The sequence below is a fragment of the Felis catus genome, chromosome D1 (assembly GCF_018350175.1).
Source record: "Felis catus isolate Fca126 chromosome D1, F.catus_Fca126_mat1.0, whole genome shotgun sequence".
Classification (NCBI taxonomy): domain Eukaryota; kingdom Metazoa; phylum Chordata; class Mammalia; order Carnivora; family Felidae; genus Felis; species Felis catus.
Genome location: NC_058377.1, coordinates 95804873 through 95824748, shown reverse-complemented (window position 1 = coordinate 95824748; position 19876 = coordinate 95804873). Strand labels below are relative to the sequence as shown.

Here is a 19876-nt window from a genome sequence, read left to right as displayed (position 1 = left end):
CTGAGCTAAAGTCGGACGCTTAACTGACTGAGCCACCCAGGTGCCCCTATACTGAGCATTCAAAGCTCTGTTAATGGATACCCTTCACAGGTACTTTGTGTGTGCAGAATCTGTACTTAGACTGACCGGCCAAGAAAAGAAGAGAACTAAGTCTTGTTGGGGAAGGGGTCTTCTGGAGGAATTACAATCGAATGAATGGACAGGAAGGAGAACTTTGGTTCTATATAACTTTTTTTATAATGTAGGAATTTACCAACAACGGAATACTGTTTGAGGTGTAGGCAGGGCTTTAGATTTAAATAAAACAGAAAATAATAGTTTGGAAGAATTTCAAATAAACCCTGTTTAAATGAATAACTGAAATAATTAAACCATAAATTTCACAATAAAGCTTATTTTTCTTTTATGGTTAAGAAATTCACTTGAAAAATATTATTGAGCATCTATCACAAGGGACTGGGAACCATGTTGAGACACCAGGGGTACAGAGGGGAATAGTACAGAAGGTGCCTGTCCTTGAGTTCACAGTCTAGAAAGGAAGGTAAACAGAAACAAATCCTTAGGGTACAACAGGTGAGAGCAACTAATTGTGCACAAGTACCAAGGAACGGATGGCATGTGAGTCTGAAGTTTATGGATCAGTGATATTTTAGTACTGTTGAGGTGGCAGAAGGGCATTCCAGGCAGAGGGAACAGCACGTGCAAAGGCAAGTGGTAAAATAAGAGCATGGTTAGTTTAGAAAAATAACAGCATGAAGGGCAGAGAGAGGCTGGCTTATACAGGGCCCTGTACACCACACTAAGAAGTTTGGACTTTATTCTGTAGGCAATGAGGAGCCTCTGAGCCCACATCTCTCCATCTGGTTCATAGAACTATCCTAAGAGGCTCTGTTAAATGTGCTGCTGAAATCTAGTTACACTGTGTTTATAGCACCTCCCTGGTCTTCCAGTCTAGTAGCCCTCGCCAAAAAAAGGAAATGAAATTAGTTACGCATTATTAGTTTTACTAGTTCTTAGTAAATCTACAGTGGTCCTTATTGATCTCCACTTTTCCCCATGGGCTCACAAACTGTTTTATAATTTGCTTTAGAACTCTGTCAGGATTTATCGTGAAGCTTATCTCTTGGTAGTGAGGAGAATCCATATTTATTTGGAAACTGGGATAATGAACCTCTCTAGATGTCTGGCATCTCTGCCAAGCTTCAGAACTTTTCACGTTAGTGACACTAAGTAGTTCCATGATGTCATTTGCAAGTACATTCAATGTACTACCTGGGCCTACACACTTGAATCCATTTAAAACTGCTTAAGTGTTTTCCCAGCATCTCAACCATATTGAACTTTAAAGTTTCATTTTTACAGGAAATTTTTAGTTTTTTGTTTGTACAAGTAACATAGGCTTATTATAAAATATTTAGAAAATGGAAAAGCATGTAGAAGAAAATAAAAAATCACCCACATCCCTATCAGCACCCAGAGATGATCACTCACAACATTTTGGTGTATTTATTCTCTCTTATACGTATTTCTATGTACTTGTTTATTTTAGCTTCTTTCATCAAACCCATGAGGTCATAAACTGTAATGTGTACATTATTTTATATGGTTTAAGAAACAGAAACACGGGGTGCCTGGGTGGCTCAGTCAGTTAAATGTCCGACGTCGGCTCAGGTCATGATCTCGCAGTTCATGAGCCCAAGCCCCACATCGGGTTCTGTGCTGACAGCTTGCAGCCTGGAGCCTGCTTTGGATTCTGTGCCTCCCTCTCTCTCTCTGCTCCTCCCCCACTCACACACGGTCTCTCTCCCTCTCTCAAAAATAAACATTAAAAAAAAAAAGGGAGAAACACTGCCAATTATTTAAAATATCAATTGTAAGATACATCTCAATTGCAGAGATACAGAAATGTGAACAAGTGTAGTCAAAGTATAGTATATTTACTATTTTACAAAAATTAAAGTATTCTCTATGCTATTTAATAAACTGCTTTTGTTCACTTACTAAATTACAAACATCCTGGCTGCACAGTACATAGCATCGGCATGCTGTAATTTATTTAGGCAATTAACATTTAAGTTGTTTACAATTTTTTATTACGATAAGCAACTCAGGTCAATCTTTGTACTTCTGTCTTTGGCACCTATAAGATGATTTACCTGGGATACATTACTGGAAGTAAAATTGTTGGTATATTTTTAAATTTTCTGATACCTATGGTCAAATGATCCCCAAATTCATTTCATTAAGTCTGTGTATTGCACATTTAAAGACAGTTTGATAAACAAAGATGGAATGTTGCTGTTTGTTTGCACATCTTTAATTGCTAGTGAGGATGAACATTTTCCAACATGTTCACTCGCCAACTTATGTGTGTATATTTGGTGAACAATCTATATATTTGCACATCTTATAGAAATGCTGTATTTTTCATACTGATTTGTAATTGCCCTTTAAATGATATTGATATCCTTTGCTTATCACATATTATGTAAAAGATACACAAATATTCTGCAAAAATAATTTGTTTCAGTCCTCTGCCCTTGTATTTTATGGTGTTTTCTGGTGCCAGAATTATTTTTTCTTTTTCTCTCTGCCTTAGAAAGTCCTATTACACCTGAAAGTATATATTCACCTAAATTTTCTACTATTTTTTGTAAAAAATTTTTTTAAATGTATTTTTGTGAGAGAGAGAGAGAGAGGGAGCGAGGAAGGGACAGAGAGAGGGTTAGACACATAATCCGACGCAGGCTCCAGGCTCTGAGCTGTCAGCACAGAGTCCAACGTGGGACTTGAACTCATGAAACTATGAGATCATGATCTGAGCTGAAGTCGGATGCTTAACCAAGTGAGCCACCCAGGTGTCCCCTCCTTTTTTATTCCCTAAATTTTCTACTTTTATGATTTCATTACATTTACTATATAACTGATTGGAATTTTCACTTCCATAATGATGTTTTACATTTTGAACACCCTTTTCTTGTTACAGAAGACAGACCTACTAGAGGAAGTGTTGCTTTCTTTCTGTAACCTGTTCACACATACTGTCATCCTTAAACAGTAAAGCTACTGCATGTTTTCAACTCCAGTCATGACAAGATGTCCTTTTTGGGCCCTTAGTATTTTTCACAAGTAACAGTTCACTCTGGAATATAGCCAACATGATCTCATTCTTTATATTTTATTATGTGCCCTCTGCTTTCAGTTGGTAAGTACACCAAATTAAATAAGACATGTTTTCATGAAGTTACCTTGGATTTTGATGTCTAAGACAGTGACAATGTCCTTAAAAAAATTTTTTTTAAAAGGACATTTGATCACCACTATTTCATTGCTGGAAAAGAAAGTCAAGTGGACCCATGGCAATGGGCCTGAACCTGGGGTTCAGAGATGCACTTCAGGACAATTATGAACCCTAAAAGTATATGACAAATTTTGATGTATATGCATTTTTCCTGGGAGTGGCTCCAAAGCATTTATCCAATACTTAAAAGAGATATCAGACACACAAAAAGATTAAATGTTTAAATAAATATTCATCGAGCCTTATGTGGCCAGTTCATTTATAGCACTTTACACATATAACTCCTATAGTCCTCACAACCACCCTGTAAGATAGATGTGATCATTATCCCCATATTAAACTAGACTATCAAGAATCAATAGGACACTTAAGCTCAAGATGATAAGAATATAAGCCCAACAGGGACGCCTGGGTGGCTCAGTCAGTTAAGCGTCTGACTTTGGGTCAGGTCATGATCTTGCAGTCCGTGAGTTCAAGCCCTGCATGGGGCTCTGTGCTGACAGCTCAGAGCCTGGAGCCTGCTTCAGATTCTGTATCTCCCTCTCTCTCTGCCCTTGCCCCACTTATGCTCTGTCTCTGTTTCTGTCTATTTTCTCTCAAAAATAATAAACATTAAAAAAATAAAAAAACAAAAAGAATATAAGCCCAATAGCCAATGGGTAAAAAAATCAAGTAAATGTCAAAACAAACTTTTTATACCAACGTCTGGTTTCTTGTTCACTTAGCCCCATTACCTTCTCATCTGATCTCCTTCAAGTCACAAACGCATTCTCAGTGAGAACTGACACAGTGAAATCTGAAAAAAGAAACTGGCATACTGTACATTCAAATTTACCTTGTGGCCCAGGAGATGCTACCTTTGGGCCAGTGATCTCCAGGTTTGATTGGTAACAATGCACATTTTCTGCTTGATTTGGTTCTACCTTTTTGCCAGGGGTTTTCTTCTGCTCTCCTTTGGGTTTCTTTACACGTTTGACCTGGAATGTGATCTGGAAAATGGAAACAAGTTGGGGACAAATTAGAGCAATTATCAAATACTGGTGGCTTTAAGAGTAACCAGTCCTGTGCTAGAGAGGATTCTCTCCTTCTGTTTAATTCTTAAAGGTATAAATGAAAAATGTTTAGTAAAATAAACAAAATAACTTAGCCCTGAAGGGCATATAAAGGAAACTGAGAATTAAGATGCCTGAACTGGGCAGTTCCAAGTCTGCAGGCTTTGAGTGCAGCTCAACGCCCTTGCACTCCCTCTGCCTCCTGAAAGAGTTGGCAATACAGAAGTACTGCGAAATGCTTCTTGCAGCATGATGCCAGTGTGAAGGCTGACTGGAGAGTGGAATAAGGCAGTGCCACACCCCAAGAGCTTCATCACACTTTGCAAACCCCTACCAAGACCCGGGGTACAGTTTGGTCTGACTGGAGTTGGCAAACCTCACCCATTCTGTTGCTTCATCATCTTCACTTCTGCAGTCTCCATAGCAAGAGCTTCTGGCCACTCCATCCTGGGGACCCTTCTTCAGTACGCGTATCCCCTGCAAGTCTAGACGCCGCCCTTTCATCTCCAGTGCTCCCCCAAAGCCTTCCAGAGGCCATGCCTGTTGAAATTCGTCCACCAGAGCCAGTATCTCTTCAGACATTTTTGTTTCATCTGAATTCTCCATCTCATCAGAACCATTGCTCTCCTCAACCACTGTACCTGAAATTCAAGTGCCCACGTGTTATTAAAAATTAGATAGTACTCACTAAAGTACTTGAATGACTCCAACCTCACTTTTTGAGAAGTTTTGGTCCTGCCTAGAGGAACTTCTATAGCCCACCCTCATAATAAAAATACCATTCATCATCTTCAAAATTCATAATAAAACACCATCTTTGTTGTGTAGCTTTGTCAAAAGGCTGGATGAAAACAACAGCAGCAGCAAGATGGCAGAGAGGCATAGAATATGTCACTAGTGAGCACGAGGATGGCTATTTTATATACGTATCTAAAAAAAAAAAGACCAACTTGCTTTAGATATAAGACACGGATGGCAAAGATGAAGTTTGTTACGATGTTATTTATTGAAAAGGTGGGATTATTGAAGCTTTATTCAAATAGCATATGAAATATCATAGATGTATATCCAGGCCATACAGTCTAATTGCCTTAACTGAATGATGATTTAATGGGAAATTATCCTAATGCCACATTTCAGAGTCCCATTTTCACTAATGGCTATGTATAAGAAATAATAATAAACTAGTGTAATTTTTTTTTTTTTGTAAAATGGTTATCAAGACATTATTTGTTACGTTGCTCAAGTTTCTTACGTAAAGACTTCCATGGATGCTCCCCAGTGCAATGGCCTAGAAAACTTCTCTCTCCTGAGAAGTCAGTGTGTCCACTGTTCTACATTAAAGGTTACACAACCCTATAGGTTCCCCTCTGTACCTAGATAACTAGAAAGCTCAGGGCAAAAATTCATCTGAGTTTCTTAACATAATGCTTTCCTTTTGTAATAAAATAAGTAAACCTTAGTATTTAACTTTTGTTATTTTGAATTAATGGCTGACTCTTATATTGTGTGCTCCATGAAAGCCATTTCCATTCCTTTCTGGAAATAGATAGGGTACAAAACCAAATAAAACGGAATGCCTCCTTTTGTAAGGTCACCGGACGACCTGAGAGCTTGGGGTTGATTGCTTACAAAATGCCAGTCTATGTTATTCTGGTTAAGTTACCCCAATAACCTTAGGTGGTAATTCTGGCTTGTTCAGTGATTTAGAACATGGTATTAATAAGGCCAAGGTCAGGAATCTCACATCCATATTGACCAGACCTATACCCATAGTGAGTAACCCACATGAGAAATGTATAGTATTAGTCTCTGAGGAGGCGTGGGGTGAGAAAGATGTCTGACCACAAGGCTAAAAGCAATGTAAAGCTTTGAGCCCTACTCACATGAGGTCTGCAGTGTCAACCTTGACTCTGGTGGCATCTCTATCTTCCATCCCACTTTCTATTCCGGAAAGTAGGAAGGTCTGTTGTCAGGCTGGGAATCCCACTAGAAATCTGTTATTCTTTCTTGAAAAAGTTTACCGCTTCTCCATTTAACAAGTGACTTGGAAATATACTGCTCTCCTTTCAGGTAAGTGTCTTTTAGGTTTTTTGAACCAATCTGCTGGTTTTATTGCTTATTATTATCATTATTATTAATGAAGTTCTGAAAAAAGCATGAAGTAAAAGAGGGGTTTGTAAACGCATTTTCTTTGGGATATTCAGATAAAAATGGTTGGTAACTTGTCTAAATTATGTAGCAAGTAGTATAAATGTAGGGTTGACAAAGAGTTCTACTTTTCAGTTTCTATCTTGTTTGCTACTATATCCTGAATGTCCAACATGGTACCTGACACTTAATAGGTGCGGTTGTAGGATGAACGAATGGAATTCAGGAATAATTTGGTTTGTGAGGTTCTTGAGGATCTGCTGCTCCTACTTTTGTCTTGTCCTGCTGGCAATTAAAGACTTTTTAAAGTCTAAGGTTTACCTTGTCATGGGTTAAAAGCAGGCGCCATGTCTCTAACAGAGTCTGGCATACTATATGATTTACAAATTTCTCAGTAGCTAACTCAGAAAAGCAGTTGGACAGGTTATTGTAGGGACCCTAAAAAGCAACTTAATTAGAAGAATGGCCTGCCGTCTGACTTGTAGCAACAGAATTCTAAGTATTCCTCATGTTATTTTAGCTTCCTCTCCTTCCTTCTCCTATGGCTATCATGGGATTCCTTGTACCTGGTCCTGAGACAGGAAAGGGTTTTTGATAGATTTGGCTGCAGCCAAGAGTATGGGCTTAAAGAAAAGTGGCTTCTGGCCAAAGGTAGACTGCAGGTAACTAATTCCCCAGTGTATAGTTACAGCTGCATAGGGATGCTGTGTTTGGAAGCCTTATTTCCATTTCCATTATTTCCACTACTGCTATTTAGAAAGCATTCTAAATAAATGAAGTTGTTCAGTTGCAAAGAGCTCTGCAAGCCCAGGTCCAAAGGCTAATGCTCCCCTACGCCCATACCATACGGTAATATCTATCATTATTAAAAAGTTCTTAGAGAAAGGGCCTTTCATTGATGGAGATCAGTATTCCAGTCAAGAGAGACTATGGAACTTGCTGCAGGCTTTCCCTGCTGGCAGCCATTAATCCTTTTCAAAGGCTGCAGGGGTTGGGGTAGTAGCAATTCCTAAAGAACAGTGCTAAATAAAGGTGAGGAATGGGGAGATCAAAATGTGCTATGAATTTTAAATAATAAATCAATCTTTATTTATTTAGAGCCTACTATGTGCCTATTTCCATGCTATGAGATAGAGAATCTGACTCTGAGGTATTAAATACAGTTGAACAACATGGGGATTAGGAGTGCTGACCCCTGCACAGTCAAAAATCCACATATAACTTTTGACTCTCCAAAAACTTAACTACAAATAGTCTACTGCTGACCGGAAGGAAGCCTTACTGATAACATAAACAGTTGATTAACATGTATTTTGTATGTTATGGGTGTCATATACTATATTCTTATAATAAAGTAAGCTAAAAATATTATTAAGAACATAATAAGGGAAAAAATACATTTACAGTACTATATTGTATTTATTGAAAAGAAAATCTGTGTGTAAGTGGATGTATGCAGTTCAAAGCTGTGTTGTTCAAGGATCAACTGTATAATCAATTTGGAGACACAAAACTACATACATTAAACAATCAGAGAACAATTACATTTAAATATTTTTTTTTCCAGAGGAAAAGCATAATTGAATGTGGTCACAACATGCTTCTTAGAGGAAGGCAGGCTAGTGAGGCGGGATTTAGACAGAGAGAGGCCTGGGGAGGGCACTCCCCAGAGGGAGGAGCATATGAATATATATACTCTCACACCCATATGTACAAATACTGCAGGTGTAAGGAAGAACGTATGTGAAGGCATTACTACTTTCACAAGAATTAGAACAAAGAATGTACACAGATGATCTCAGCAAACAAGATACTTAGGGAAGGTAGGTGAATACTGAGGATATCTGGGAAAGTCGGGAGCAAGACTAAGCGTAAAGGGAGCCTCTGGTTTGTCTAGCAGAAGAATAACAAGACGAGAGCCATAGTATTTGTGAAGGTTAGAGTGGTAAATCACTTGGCATAACTGGGGGTGGAGAAGGAAGACAGAGGACAAAGAGACCAATTAGAAAGGCATTTTTCAACAATCTATATATAAAGTTATTTAAAGGGAAACTGGCTTAGGGTGAGGTTTGTAAAAGGGGAATTAAAACAGTTTTTTTCAATGTTTATTTTTTGAGAGAGAGAGAGAGACAGACAGACAGACAGAACCCGAAGCAGGCTCCAGGCTCTGACCTGTCAGCACAGAGCCCGATTCAGGACTTGAACTCATAAACCATGAGATCATAACCTGAGCCTAAGTCAGACACTTAACAGACTAAGCCACCTAGGTACCCCTGTAAAAGGGAAAAGTTAAAAAGGGAGAGGAAAGAGGTACTTGATATTTCAGTGGAGAAAAATGGAATTTGGTGGTTAAACGGATATCACAACAAAGAATAGCATAAGTTCAAAGATGATTTCAGGATTTCAAAGCCTAATGTGAAATAATGATATTTTTTTACTATGTGAAGTTTCTAAAAAAATTATTATTTATTTTGAGAGAGAGAGAGCACAAGCGGGGGTGGGGGGGCAGTGCGAGAGAAAGGGAGAGAGAGAATCCCAAGCAGGTTCCATGTTGTTGGTGCAAAGCCCGACACAAGGCTCTATCTCACGAATCTGCAAGATCATGACCTGAGCCAAAAACCAATAGTCTGACTCTCAACCGACTGAGCCACCCAGGCGCTCCTACTATATGAAGTTTTAGAATCTGTGAAAATGTAAACAATGCTGTTTACAAAGACTATGGAATTAGGAAAGGGCAACAGGATACAACATGTTGGGATTTCAGACACTTACTAATAAATTCATTTAAGCATTTGTTGCTTGTGTCCAAAAATGTGCTGAGAGCTCGGAATATAACATCTCATGTAGCTTATGGTCTAGGTTAGAATGGATGGAGGAGCATAGCTCCAGGCATTGTCTAATAAGCAGCTGGAAATACAGAATGCAGGTCTGGAGAGAGGTCTGGACTACAGTGGGATCTCAGAATGTTTTAAATTATACTTGAAAGTAAGAATAAAAAGTAAATACTAGGATTTCTGCTTATGGGACAGATGGTATGTTATAAACTGAAAACAGAGAAACTGAGATCAATATCTCTATTATTTTCTTTACCTTCTTTACCATGTACCATTTTCATATTGGAAAAAGGAGAATAAATATTATGAAGTGAAGAGACTGCAAGCACCCACAGTGAGGCTCAGATGAGTTCATGTTTTCTCACTTGAGAAACCCTATCTCAGAATATTAGGAAAATTTAGAGTTGAATTTGAGCCATGTCAGGTAATCTGTTAAGAATCACAGGGACTAGCAGAAGTGTTGAGAGATGGAGAGAAGCATATGTAGTCCTGAATTTAAAAGGAAAAAAAAAATCTGATAAAAAGAAAAAGAACGAGAAGTGTGGGGGGGGGGGGAGGAAGGGAGAGGGAGGGAAAGAGGAGGGGGAGGAAGAAGAGGAAGAGGAGAAAGAGGAAAAGGAGGTGGAAGGAGAAGAAAATGAACTCCAGCATAATCTTGCAATGTTCCAGATACACCTGGAGATTCAGGGTTAAGTGTGAGCGCCTCAGTTTAAGAGATTTTCAAAGCAGAGCACATTCACAGAAAAGCGACTTGGTGAGAGTACCCAAAATCATATTAAATGAAAGACTAAAGAAACCAAAGGTGATCCCATCAAAGGAACACACAAAAAAATCAAGCTTGAAAAATATTTTGCTAGAAAGATTTTTTTTTTTTTAATTTTGGAGAGATTACTTTGAGAGTGGTAAGGTACTAAAAGCCCTAACAGGAGCTGTTCAAGGAAATGAGGACATTTAGCTGAAGGAAACAAAAACATGGAGGGGCAGGGTAGGTAGGAAAAGAATCATCTTTAAATGTGATATTGATGAGACACAAGACTGACTTTGTGAGCTTCAGGACCAGAGATGAGAAGCCACATTTTAGCTCAATATTAGGAAAGACTTTCAAACAACCAGAAAATGGAATGGGCTGCCAAGGGGAGACTGAGCTCCCTTTGACTGGAGCAGAAGCTGAAGCCCCAAAATGAATCATTGAGAGGGAGTGGGACATCAGAAGAGGAGTAAAAGAAAGTGACTGTATTGGGTGAGAAACAGTATTAATAATCTTGGGAGGGAGATTCATTTCAAGAAAAGTTTTAGGGAGCAGAGGATGAAAAGGTGAGTTCTACATTCAAAACAGAACAGATTGACAGTACACAGAGGTAAAGATCACACATTCAAAGAGATGACCAGCAACAAAAAAGTCCCTCCTTCAAAATCTGACTCAAAACATCTCTTCTAGAAAATCTTGCATGATTAATACCAACAGGCTGGAGTACTAGACTGTGGTTTCTGAAGCCACCCAGGGCACATTCTACCTTTGAAAATGATACCAGAGAGAAATACATCCCTCTGTTTCACAAAATAAGAGTATACTGTGGAATTAGACACATTTGTTTTTAAATAAGGACTCCACCACCATAAGACCTTGGGCAATTCTGTCTTGGAGTTCTAGAATTTTCTTTAAAAGGCAGTGATCTGGGGGCGCCTGGGTGGCTCAGCTGGTTGAGCATCTGACTCTTGATTTCGGCTCAGGTCATGATCTCTGGGTTCGTGAGATTGAGCCCTGCGTCCAGCTCTACGCCGACAGCACAGAACCGGCTTGGGATTCTCTCTCCCCCTCTCTCACTGCCCCTCCCCTGCTCATACTCTCTCTCTCTCTCTCAATCTCTCTCAAAATAAATGAAGAAACTTAAAAAAAAAAAAAGGCAGTGATCTGCTTCTGAAGTCATAGTGTAAAGCTGCAGACTACCTTAAGATTTAATGCATAAACAATGGTGTAATACTTAAAGCCGGTAATCACAAAGCACAAAAGGTTTAAATGAAATCACTCAGACTCGGTAGGTAAGAAAATGATTCACTTCTGAGAAGACGACACCAAGTCATCAGTTTTGATTTGCACCAATGATGTTCTTCCTTCTTTGAGCGGGGTCAGTATAGCAAGAGAAAACTAGGAATTTCAAGAGGATACCTCAGAAAAGCATATAATCTTTCCTGGAACAACTCTTGTGCAAATGCCAGGGCTCCCTTTAATTGCACAGATGTTTTCTGAGCAGATACTGTGTATATGTACTTGTGAGGACTGTGGCTCACAAGCAGCCTCTAACAGATGCAATAGAGTCATACCTATGCGTACAGAAGTGAACGTTTACTGACTTCCAACTGTGTACCGGGCTCTAAAATAAATGTTTCCCTGTTATTTCATTAAAATACTAATCACTTGAGGCATTTTTTTGTTTAGTTTTAAAGAGGTAAGGGAAGCTCAGAAAGATAAGTAACTTGCCCAACTTGCCCAACTAGTTGGTGGTGGAGCAAGGACATAGTAGCATTATTTCCAACTACAAAACCTATGTTCTTCCTTCTACAGCTAAAGTTTACGGGGAGGAATTTTGTACTAGATGATGAAGTATTAAAGCAGTGTTTTCCAAATGTTAATCAGTGACACAGTTTGTACCAATCCTTAGTAAAATGAGAAACAGAAAAAGGGTATGTACATAGAGTTATAACACACACACACACACACACACACACACACACACACACACACACACGTCCATCCAGACACAAGTTTTTGTTGTAAGGTTGCCAACTGTCCATTTTTGAAAAAGACTGACCTTTATTCTGAGATCGTCTTTGTTACTTTTTGACATTAAAATTTTATTCTATAAAATAATGGTAACTGCACATCCTAGTTTTCTTTAAAAATGACCTCATCAACTGAAAAATAAGTTCTAATGCACCAACCCCCGATTTCTGAGACCCACAGGCAAATGTATGGGATCAGAAGACCCGAGGATGATCTTGGGCAAGGGACTCACCTTCTCTGAGTTTCAATTTTCTCATCTATAAGATGGGCTTGATAATAATACCTATTTCACATGGTTAATACATAATTCGTAAGTCTGCCAATTATAGATCTGTGCTGCCAAAGTGAGCACATAAATTTTGTAAATTATAAAGTATCACAGAAAGGCAGTCATTTTCATACGTTTATGGTTACTTATGTTTATAATAAATTTATTTGTACTTCTTTAAATTTTCCTCCAAAAACAGAATTTTCAAAAATTCTTTAATGTCTATGCTTGGCTTTTATTACAACACACTACTTGCATTAAAAAATGGGAGTTTTTCTCACTCTGCTAACCACATTATAAGAAGCCTGCTGGCATGAATATACTAACATACCACGAATGAAGTCCCGGTGGACTTGTTAGTATCCAGGGAAAAGAAGAAGGTACTCCCAGAATTTAGACATACAGCAAAGAAAAGTTAGTACCTGAGAGTGAAACTAGTAAGAGTCATCATCACACTATGGATTGAATTAGCAATCTGAAAAGGAATCCACCCTAAGAGATAGTCTGCCTGATGTTGAAGGGACGTGGAAAAGCTCCCATCTCAGCCAGGGCAACCATATTGCCTTTCCAGGACAGGGATGGGACAACTCCATGGGGAACATGAGACTAAAGAAACTTAGGCACTAGGTTATAATCTGTCTCAAGCAATGATGTACTACCCAGAAAATGGGGAGACAAACAGTAAGGTTCTGGTTGGGTTTTATTCTGAATTATCCTAGGAAAAAAGACTAATTTGGTAGTCATGAGTATTCTGGTCACTAGGGAGCTATATTATATTGGAATAGGAACAGTTTGTATAAATTGAATAAAATACCCCTTAACATCACTCAGTTTCATTTCTGGTGATTCTGAGTTTATCAAGCAACTTCATGATGTCCATTTGGTTATGTGGGTACCTGATGCCAGAAGGAGACATGAGGCTGTCAGGCACCAGAGAGGAGTAGCTCCCTTGTAAATTAACAAAACAACTACCCAGTTTAAGAATCCACCTCTTTTGAATTGGTAAATAGAAATTTGTTTCCTTAAAGCCCAATGATTTCTGACAGAACTGATGCAACTAATTTTCTAAATCTGCAAAGGGGAAGGTCACGACTTCTCTTTTAAGGTCGAGCTTGCTTCTTGTAGACATCCTTTATATATATATATATATATACACACACACACACACACATATATATATATATACACATAAATATACACATATGTATATATATGTGTGTGTGTATGTGTGTGTGTATATATATATATATACATATATATATATATATATATATATATATATATATATATAAAATACCACTTATAAGGAAACACAGATTTTGTAATTGCTAAATATGTTAATCCAACCTACACAGGAAGGCAAATGCCACATCTCATTACTTGAATATATTTATTGTACACAGAAATAACAGTAATATAGGACATGACATATAGGAATTTCATAGTCTGATGGGAGATAAGACACACAAGCATCGTATTGTATGAAATGTACCCTGAAAAAAAAGTGGGAACAAGACAGCACATGGAGCAGCTAAGTGCTTGGAGACCCTTGTGATGCTTCACTGAAGAGGTGACATTTAAGCTGGATCTTGGAGATGCACAACAGTCATCCATATAAAGCAAAAAATACACAGGGGCCATTCCCAGCCTGTGCAGACATGGAGACTCAAAAGCATGGCATGTGAGGGAAATGGTAAAAGGACTGTACATCCTGCTATGTAGAATACTAGTAGATGGTAATCTTGAAGACAAAACTAAGGACCAAACTGCTTCCTATCCCTCACTATGTTACCTGGACTCTTCCTATAGGTAATAGAGAACCACTGAAAAATTTAAACACAGGCAACTTACCTGATCAGATCTTTTTTTTTTTTTTAATGTTTTATTTATTTTTAAGACAGAGAGACAGAGCATGAGTGGGGAGGGGCAGAGAGAGAGGGGGACACAGAATCTAAAGCAGGCTCCAGGCTCTGAGCTGTCAGCACAGAGCCCGAAGCAGGGCTCAAACTCACGAACTGCGAGATCATGACCTGAGCCGAAGTTGGACACTTAACCAACTGAGCCACCCAGGTGTCCCAATCAGCTCTTATTTTAGAAACAACTCTTTGGACACACAATACACTGGTAACAGGGACTGCTTCTGCTTTTTAAATATTGTACCATTTACATGTATTATCTCTCTCCTACACACACACACACACACACACACACACACACACACACACACAAACACACTCCATACACAGACTAAAGTAAAGGACTAGATACTGGGAACTCAATTATGAAGCTATTGCAATAGCCCAAGCAGAAATGAAAAAAGTCTGAATTCAGGCAGTGGCAGGAAGAATAGATGAAGAGACAAACAGATGCAACAGGTCTTGGATACAGTGGTGACTGGTGAGTTGTGATGCCATTAACAGACAGCAGGGATATAGGAATTAGATGCAGTTCAAGAAATAGGGTGAAAATGAGAATAAGCTCAATTTTGGATATATGAAATTTGAAGTGCCTATTGTACATCTAGATAGAGACCACTAAAAAAGTGGAACTAAGATCTAGAGTTGTAGAGAATGTCCTAGCTGAAAATACAGAGTTGGAGTCACTGATATATTCCGAAGTATCTGAGACACCAGATACAAGAGATACAAGAGATAACACAGAGGGATAAGAAGAGGGATAAGAAAAAAAGGCCAAGGTTGAGATACTGTGTAACCTAACAAATAAGGGGTAAAGAAATTAAGTGAAATAAGTGAAAGAAATTGCAGATGTCCTGAGGACAGGAAGACAGCCAAGAGCAACTGATACCCCAGAAGCCAAGAGGAAAAGGAAGAGAGTTTCAAGGAGTGGGGAGCTGTGCATAGATCCAAATGCAGCAAAGTGGTTAAGCAGGATGAATACTAAAAAGTCATTCAATTTGGCAATTATGCATTGACTGATAATGTTAAGAACTGTTCAGTGTAGCATAGCTCAAAATGTGGCCACAGAATTTTAGGAGAGGCCCTGGTATGTCTATTACTCCAAATCTTTAAATGTTATTGGGTTAGTGTAAATACAAGTGATCTTGCTTTTTTTCAATGACTTACTCAGTAGACTACTGATACTAAGAAGAAAGACTGGTATATAAATGAAGCAAGTTTGTTCTAGCAAAAGACAACACTGAGGTGGAAGGAAAAAGAAGTATGAAGAGCTTTTTTACATGATAAAAACCTCTACCTCACCACCTGTGGGTCACCTCATAATTCTACAATATAATGAGTGGCTATTAAAAGAAGGAAACTACTGAGAGTAGAGAAAAGCCTAAACTCGAAGCTTGAGAGTTGATTTTATCCCAGAAGCACAGCTCAGGTCAAATCAACTTACTTTCAAGTCTAAGGGCATCTGAGTCCCTCCCTGAATTCTCAACAGAGAGTACAGGGTCCTCCTCTGTTCCTGTCTCAGAGGGCTCTTCTTCAGCAGCATCCAGTGACTGTGAGTTGTCAAAATATTTCTGTTTGTCATGGCTGTTGTCCAGGGTTTTCTCATGACAATTACCTCAATGACAAGAGACACAAAGACAGCACATTAGAAACATCTCTCTTAGGTAGTCCCATGGCTCAAGGTCTTCAAGTATCAGGAAGAACAAAAAGATGATAGTGTCAGTTCTTCTCCAGCAGAACACACAAAAATCCGTGAGCTGGCGCCCTGAGCCAGATCATGATTGCGACTCAGGATCGTTTCACCTGCAAGGCTATTGTAAGAACCAAGTATTTGGGGGATAAAAAGTTATGACAATAAAGATCACATCCCAAAGATCTCATTCCATTTATAATGAATAACTTAGAAACATTTCTTTGAAAGTCAAAAACATCACAAAAAAAGTAGTTTTCCTTCTATTTGCTTTTCAAAGGCGAGAAATGACAGATTAGTACCCGGATAAGTCTGGAGGTAGATGAACTATAGCACAGAAATAATACCGTTCTTGCATTACAGCTTAAAATGAAAGATATATCAAAAGGCAACAGATTATAAATTAAAAACCAAGGACTTAAAGAGGGATGGTGGTGGCAGAGAATCCATGTTCAAGACTGTAATATCACAAAGATGCTGACTTTTCTTTTGGAAAACAAATTCTGGTCGTGTAAAGATTTACTTTAGTGTAAAATGTCACATCTTGAATGCAATCATAGCACTCTCTGATACTGTCTGAAATGTATAGTGAGTCTGACTTCTTACTACAATTTTGCCAGTAAGTTGAAGAGCTCTGACCCTATTAGGGACTGTGTGCTTATACGGATAAAGAGCAACCATCCTGCTCTGCCTGATGGTCATTCTCTAGGGAATCTATTACGAGGTTGTTGTGTCTGATGTGGCAGTGATCAGGCTATCTGAATAGGACTCCACTTCCTCTCTTATGTTTGATGGGCACTGTCCCTAAAGATATATGTTCAGTGGAAGCCTGCAACTTTCTTCTCACAGGACAAGTCTTTGGATAAGAGTATCTAAGTAACTTCCCTCCTTTACCAGAACATTCAAACATACTCTAAAGGTTTGCTTTTCTTTTTCTAAAGGTTTATTTTTTAATAGAACACTGTCTCAAAGAGATGTATGTATCCAATTAAGCTCTCTCTGCAGCAATGGAAGTACAGTCTCTTTCTGGATTTGAAGACTCCCTTTTAGATTCCATAATTTAGGAAAGCACCTCTCACGCCTTTTCTGTTGTGCCAAAAAAGCATAATGGACTCAAAACCTTTCCCAACCTACTGAGTTTGGAGTAAAGGGTCTGCATGCTTAAGGAGTCTCTTCCATTTTCCAACTCTACACTATCACACATTTGAGGCTACCATATTTAACAAGGTCATGTCAGAAACCAATTTTTTTTGTTTCAGAGGAGCTTTAGCTTTCCAGAAACTTGCAAGCAACTTGGGAAGACAGTAAATAGAAGACAACGAACAATGATGAGGCAGCATGGTGTGCAACATAAGTGCTTCAGAGAATAGACTTGGAGCAGGCAGAACTTGAATTTTGAAGAATAGATAGGACTTAAAGGGGGAAATACAAGGAGAGCCAATATCTGTTGAATGTTTTGTATGTTTTCTCCTACTTACCCTCAAAAATGCCTTGTGAAATATTAACTTTTATTTTAAAGATAAGGAAACTGAGTCTCAGTGAAATCAAACAACTTGCCTATGGTCAAATAGTAAGTGACTGGCAGATCTAAGATTTTAATCATTTCTCTCTTAGTAGAAAGCTTCTTGGCTCTCTACCAGCCAATGCTACCTCTTTAGCAGAAAAGAGAAGGTGGCATTCTACGCAGTGAATAATGATGCGTTAAGCAAAGCAACAGGAACAGGAATTCTCATTTGTGTTTGGGAGGCGATGAGAAGTACAATTTGAGAGGTGGAAGGTGTTGGGTATGTGTGTGTGTGCCCATGCAAGGCTGACAGGAAAGATGCTATGATCAATGATAGTCACTTTTTTCCTCCAAATTCTCCTGTGAGAGGACAGAGGTAGTGGATTTGTCTCCACTTCTGTCTTCACCATCTAGTATGTGCAGGTTACATATGGGGAGGTGAAGCATAAGAGCATTAAAATAAAGAAGTGACAACAAACAACTGTACACACCCAACTGACTACAATTTACTATGAAGAACGTCATGCTTCTTAGAGACAACTCTTAATTGGGATATAAATAAGCATGACTATTAAAAACAGACAGAAAACGATGACAGTGATGCTGATAATTTTAAAACATGTTATTCCTAGTGTACATTCTCTGCTTTCAGCTTCGGTGAATTTGCCTCTAAAGCATTTTTCACCTTGACACAGGTTAAGTAAAACACTGTTACAAAAACAAAGGACAAACCTTTAACACTGGAACCCAGTGAAATTCTGTGTTTTCTGCAGTTGACTTCCTCCTCTAACCTTTGCATCTCTTATTTTTCTCTCCCACTTTCTTCCCATTATAAAAATTTAATTGGTTTCATCTTTTTAAATGTCTGCAATATTTAAAAATGCCTCATAGGTAATTTATAAGATATGATGTGCATGAATCTAAAATTAGTCCTCCTGCATGACCTCAAACCCAGACACCCTCTTGAAGCAAGCCTTGTGCATTCTAAGAATGTCTTGTCCTCCAATTCAAGAAATTGGGGCCAACATCTGAGGGAGAGAGAGAGAGGGCCGAAGAGGGGATCGGGGAGAACTGGGAATAAAAAGGCAGAATAATAATATTTGTTGGAAGTAGGCAGAATCAAAATGATCAAGTAAAAACTAAATGCTTTAAGGTTAGAGCTGTTAATATTAATTTTCTTAGGCGGACAGTTAAAAGCAGGGTGGTTCAGTGTTCTGGTGCGATTTACATAATTATCTAGGCTAATAATACAAAGTCAAATTGCCTGTTTTTTAAATTGTTCCTTCCAGTTGTCTGAAGGGGAACTGAAGCATTTTGGAAAGAAGGAAAGCTTCGATTCGTTGGGGTGGTATAGGTCTGCCCTAGCTCAAAGGGGAACTGAAGAAAAAGTTGCCCACAGGGGAAAATGTCACCTGTCTTCCTAGCAGAGGTGGACATGATGCCCTCATTAAAGAAACACAAGAAAATATTGGAGAAGGAAAAATGGAAAGATACTTAAGAAGGAACACGTCATCTTCCGTGCATAGGACTATTATTTTTTGCTGAGGCAAAAATGAGGAGATTGTGTAGCTTAAACTAACTTTGAGAGGTAGGATTTCTTTTTCTTTCTTTTTCTTTTTTTTTAAGGAACTGCATGATTTAAAGAAAGTGTTTTAGATAACAAGGTCCCAGGTGAAAATGGAAACACTTTGCTGCGCTTAATGCTCTATCCTTGCTTACAAAGTGTTTAGCATCTAATTCAAATCTTGGCAGTTTGGTTTTTCTTGGAAGTGGATGAGTACAAGGCAATACTAAGGAAGCACAAAACTCCAAGTAGGGTATTTCTGATTCTAGAACTGCTAGGCGATCTCAGACATGTCAACATCCTTTTCTGTGGTTAGAGTGTCACCTGTATAAACTGGATTATTAATATTAACCTACCCTACAAGGGTGTTCTGGACAACAACTAAATATTTAATAGGTCTTGTCAAAGTATAAGTCTCCAAAGGCAAAGGCACAACTTATCCAGTGGCTAAAAAGGTTTTCAGAGTAAACTAAGTTCTCAGGAACTCTTATCATTAGTAAAGCTAAGGAAATCTCCTATTTTTCTCATAATTCTATTTACAAAGGTCTCAGAAGAATATTTTCTAGAGTTAGGTAGCCACTGACTTCTTAAAAAGACTCCTTACCTTCTGAATCTCATAAGTTGTCAGGAGATTCCTGGTTGGGTACCTTAGGATCCTTCAGGATGAGTTATAATAAAGAAATGCCACAAATAATTGAAAGGCAGCAGAACTTTGGAAGAGCCGCATAACTAGAGCTAGTCAAATAGAACTAATAAAGGCTCACGTAATTCTCTTAGCCTTAGACCGTAGTGGGTAAGAGCACAGACTGCAGCC

The 19876-nt window shown here is 38.5% G+C and overlaps 1 protein-coding gene across 4 annotated transcripts in view; it reads right to left on the bottom strand.

Moving 5' to 3' along the window:
- TTC17 (tetratricopeptide repeat domain 17) overlaps positions 1–19876 on the bottom strand; it is a 126968-nt gene that overhangs the window by 35956 nt on the left and 71136 nt on the right. For 3 of the 4 annotated variants that reach the window (XM_006937212.5, XM_045039155.1, XM_045039154.1), the window contains exons 17-19: positions 15749–15919; positions 4735–4994; positions 4137–4290 (exon numbers count right to left, since the gene is read on the bottom strand). In XM_006937212.5, the coding sequence (XP_006937274.1) occupies positions 4137–4290; positions 4735–4994; positions 15749–15919 (585 nt within the window). The remainder of the gene's footprint in view (positions 1–4136; positions 4291–4734; positions 4995–15748; positions 15920–19876) is intronic. The other variant, XM_003993184.6, reaches the window with a different exon arrangement.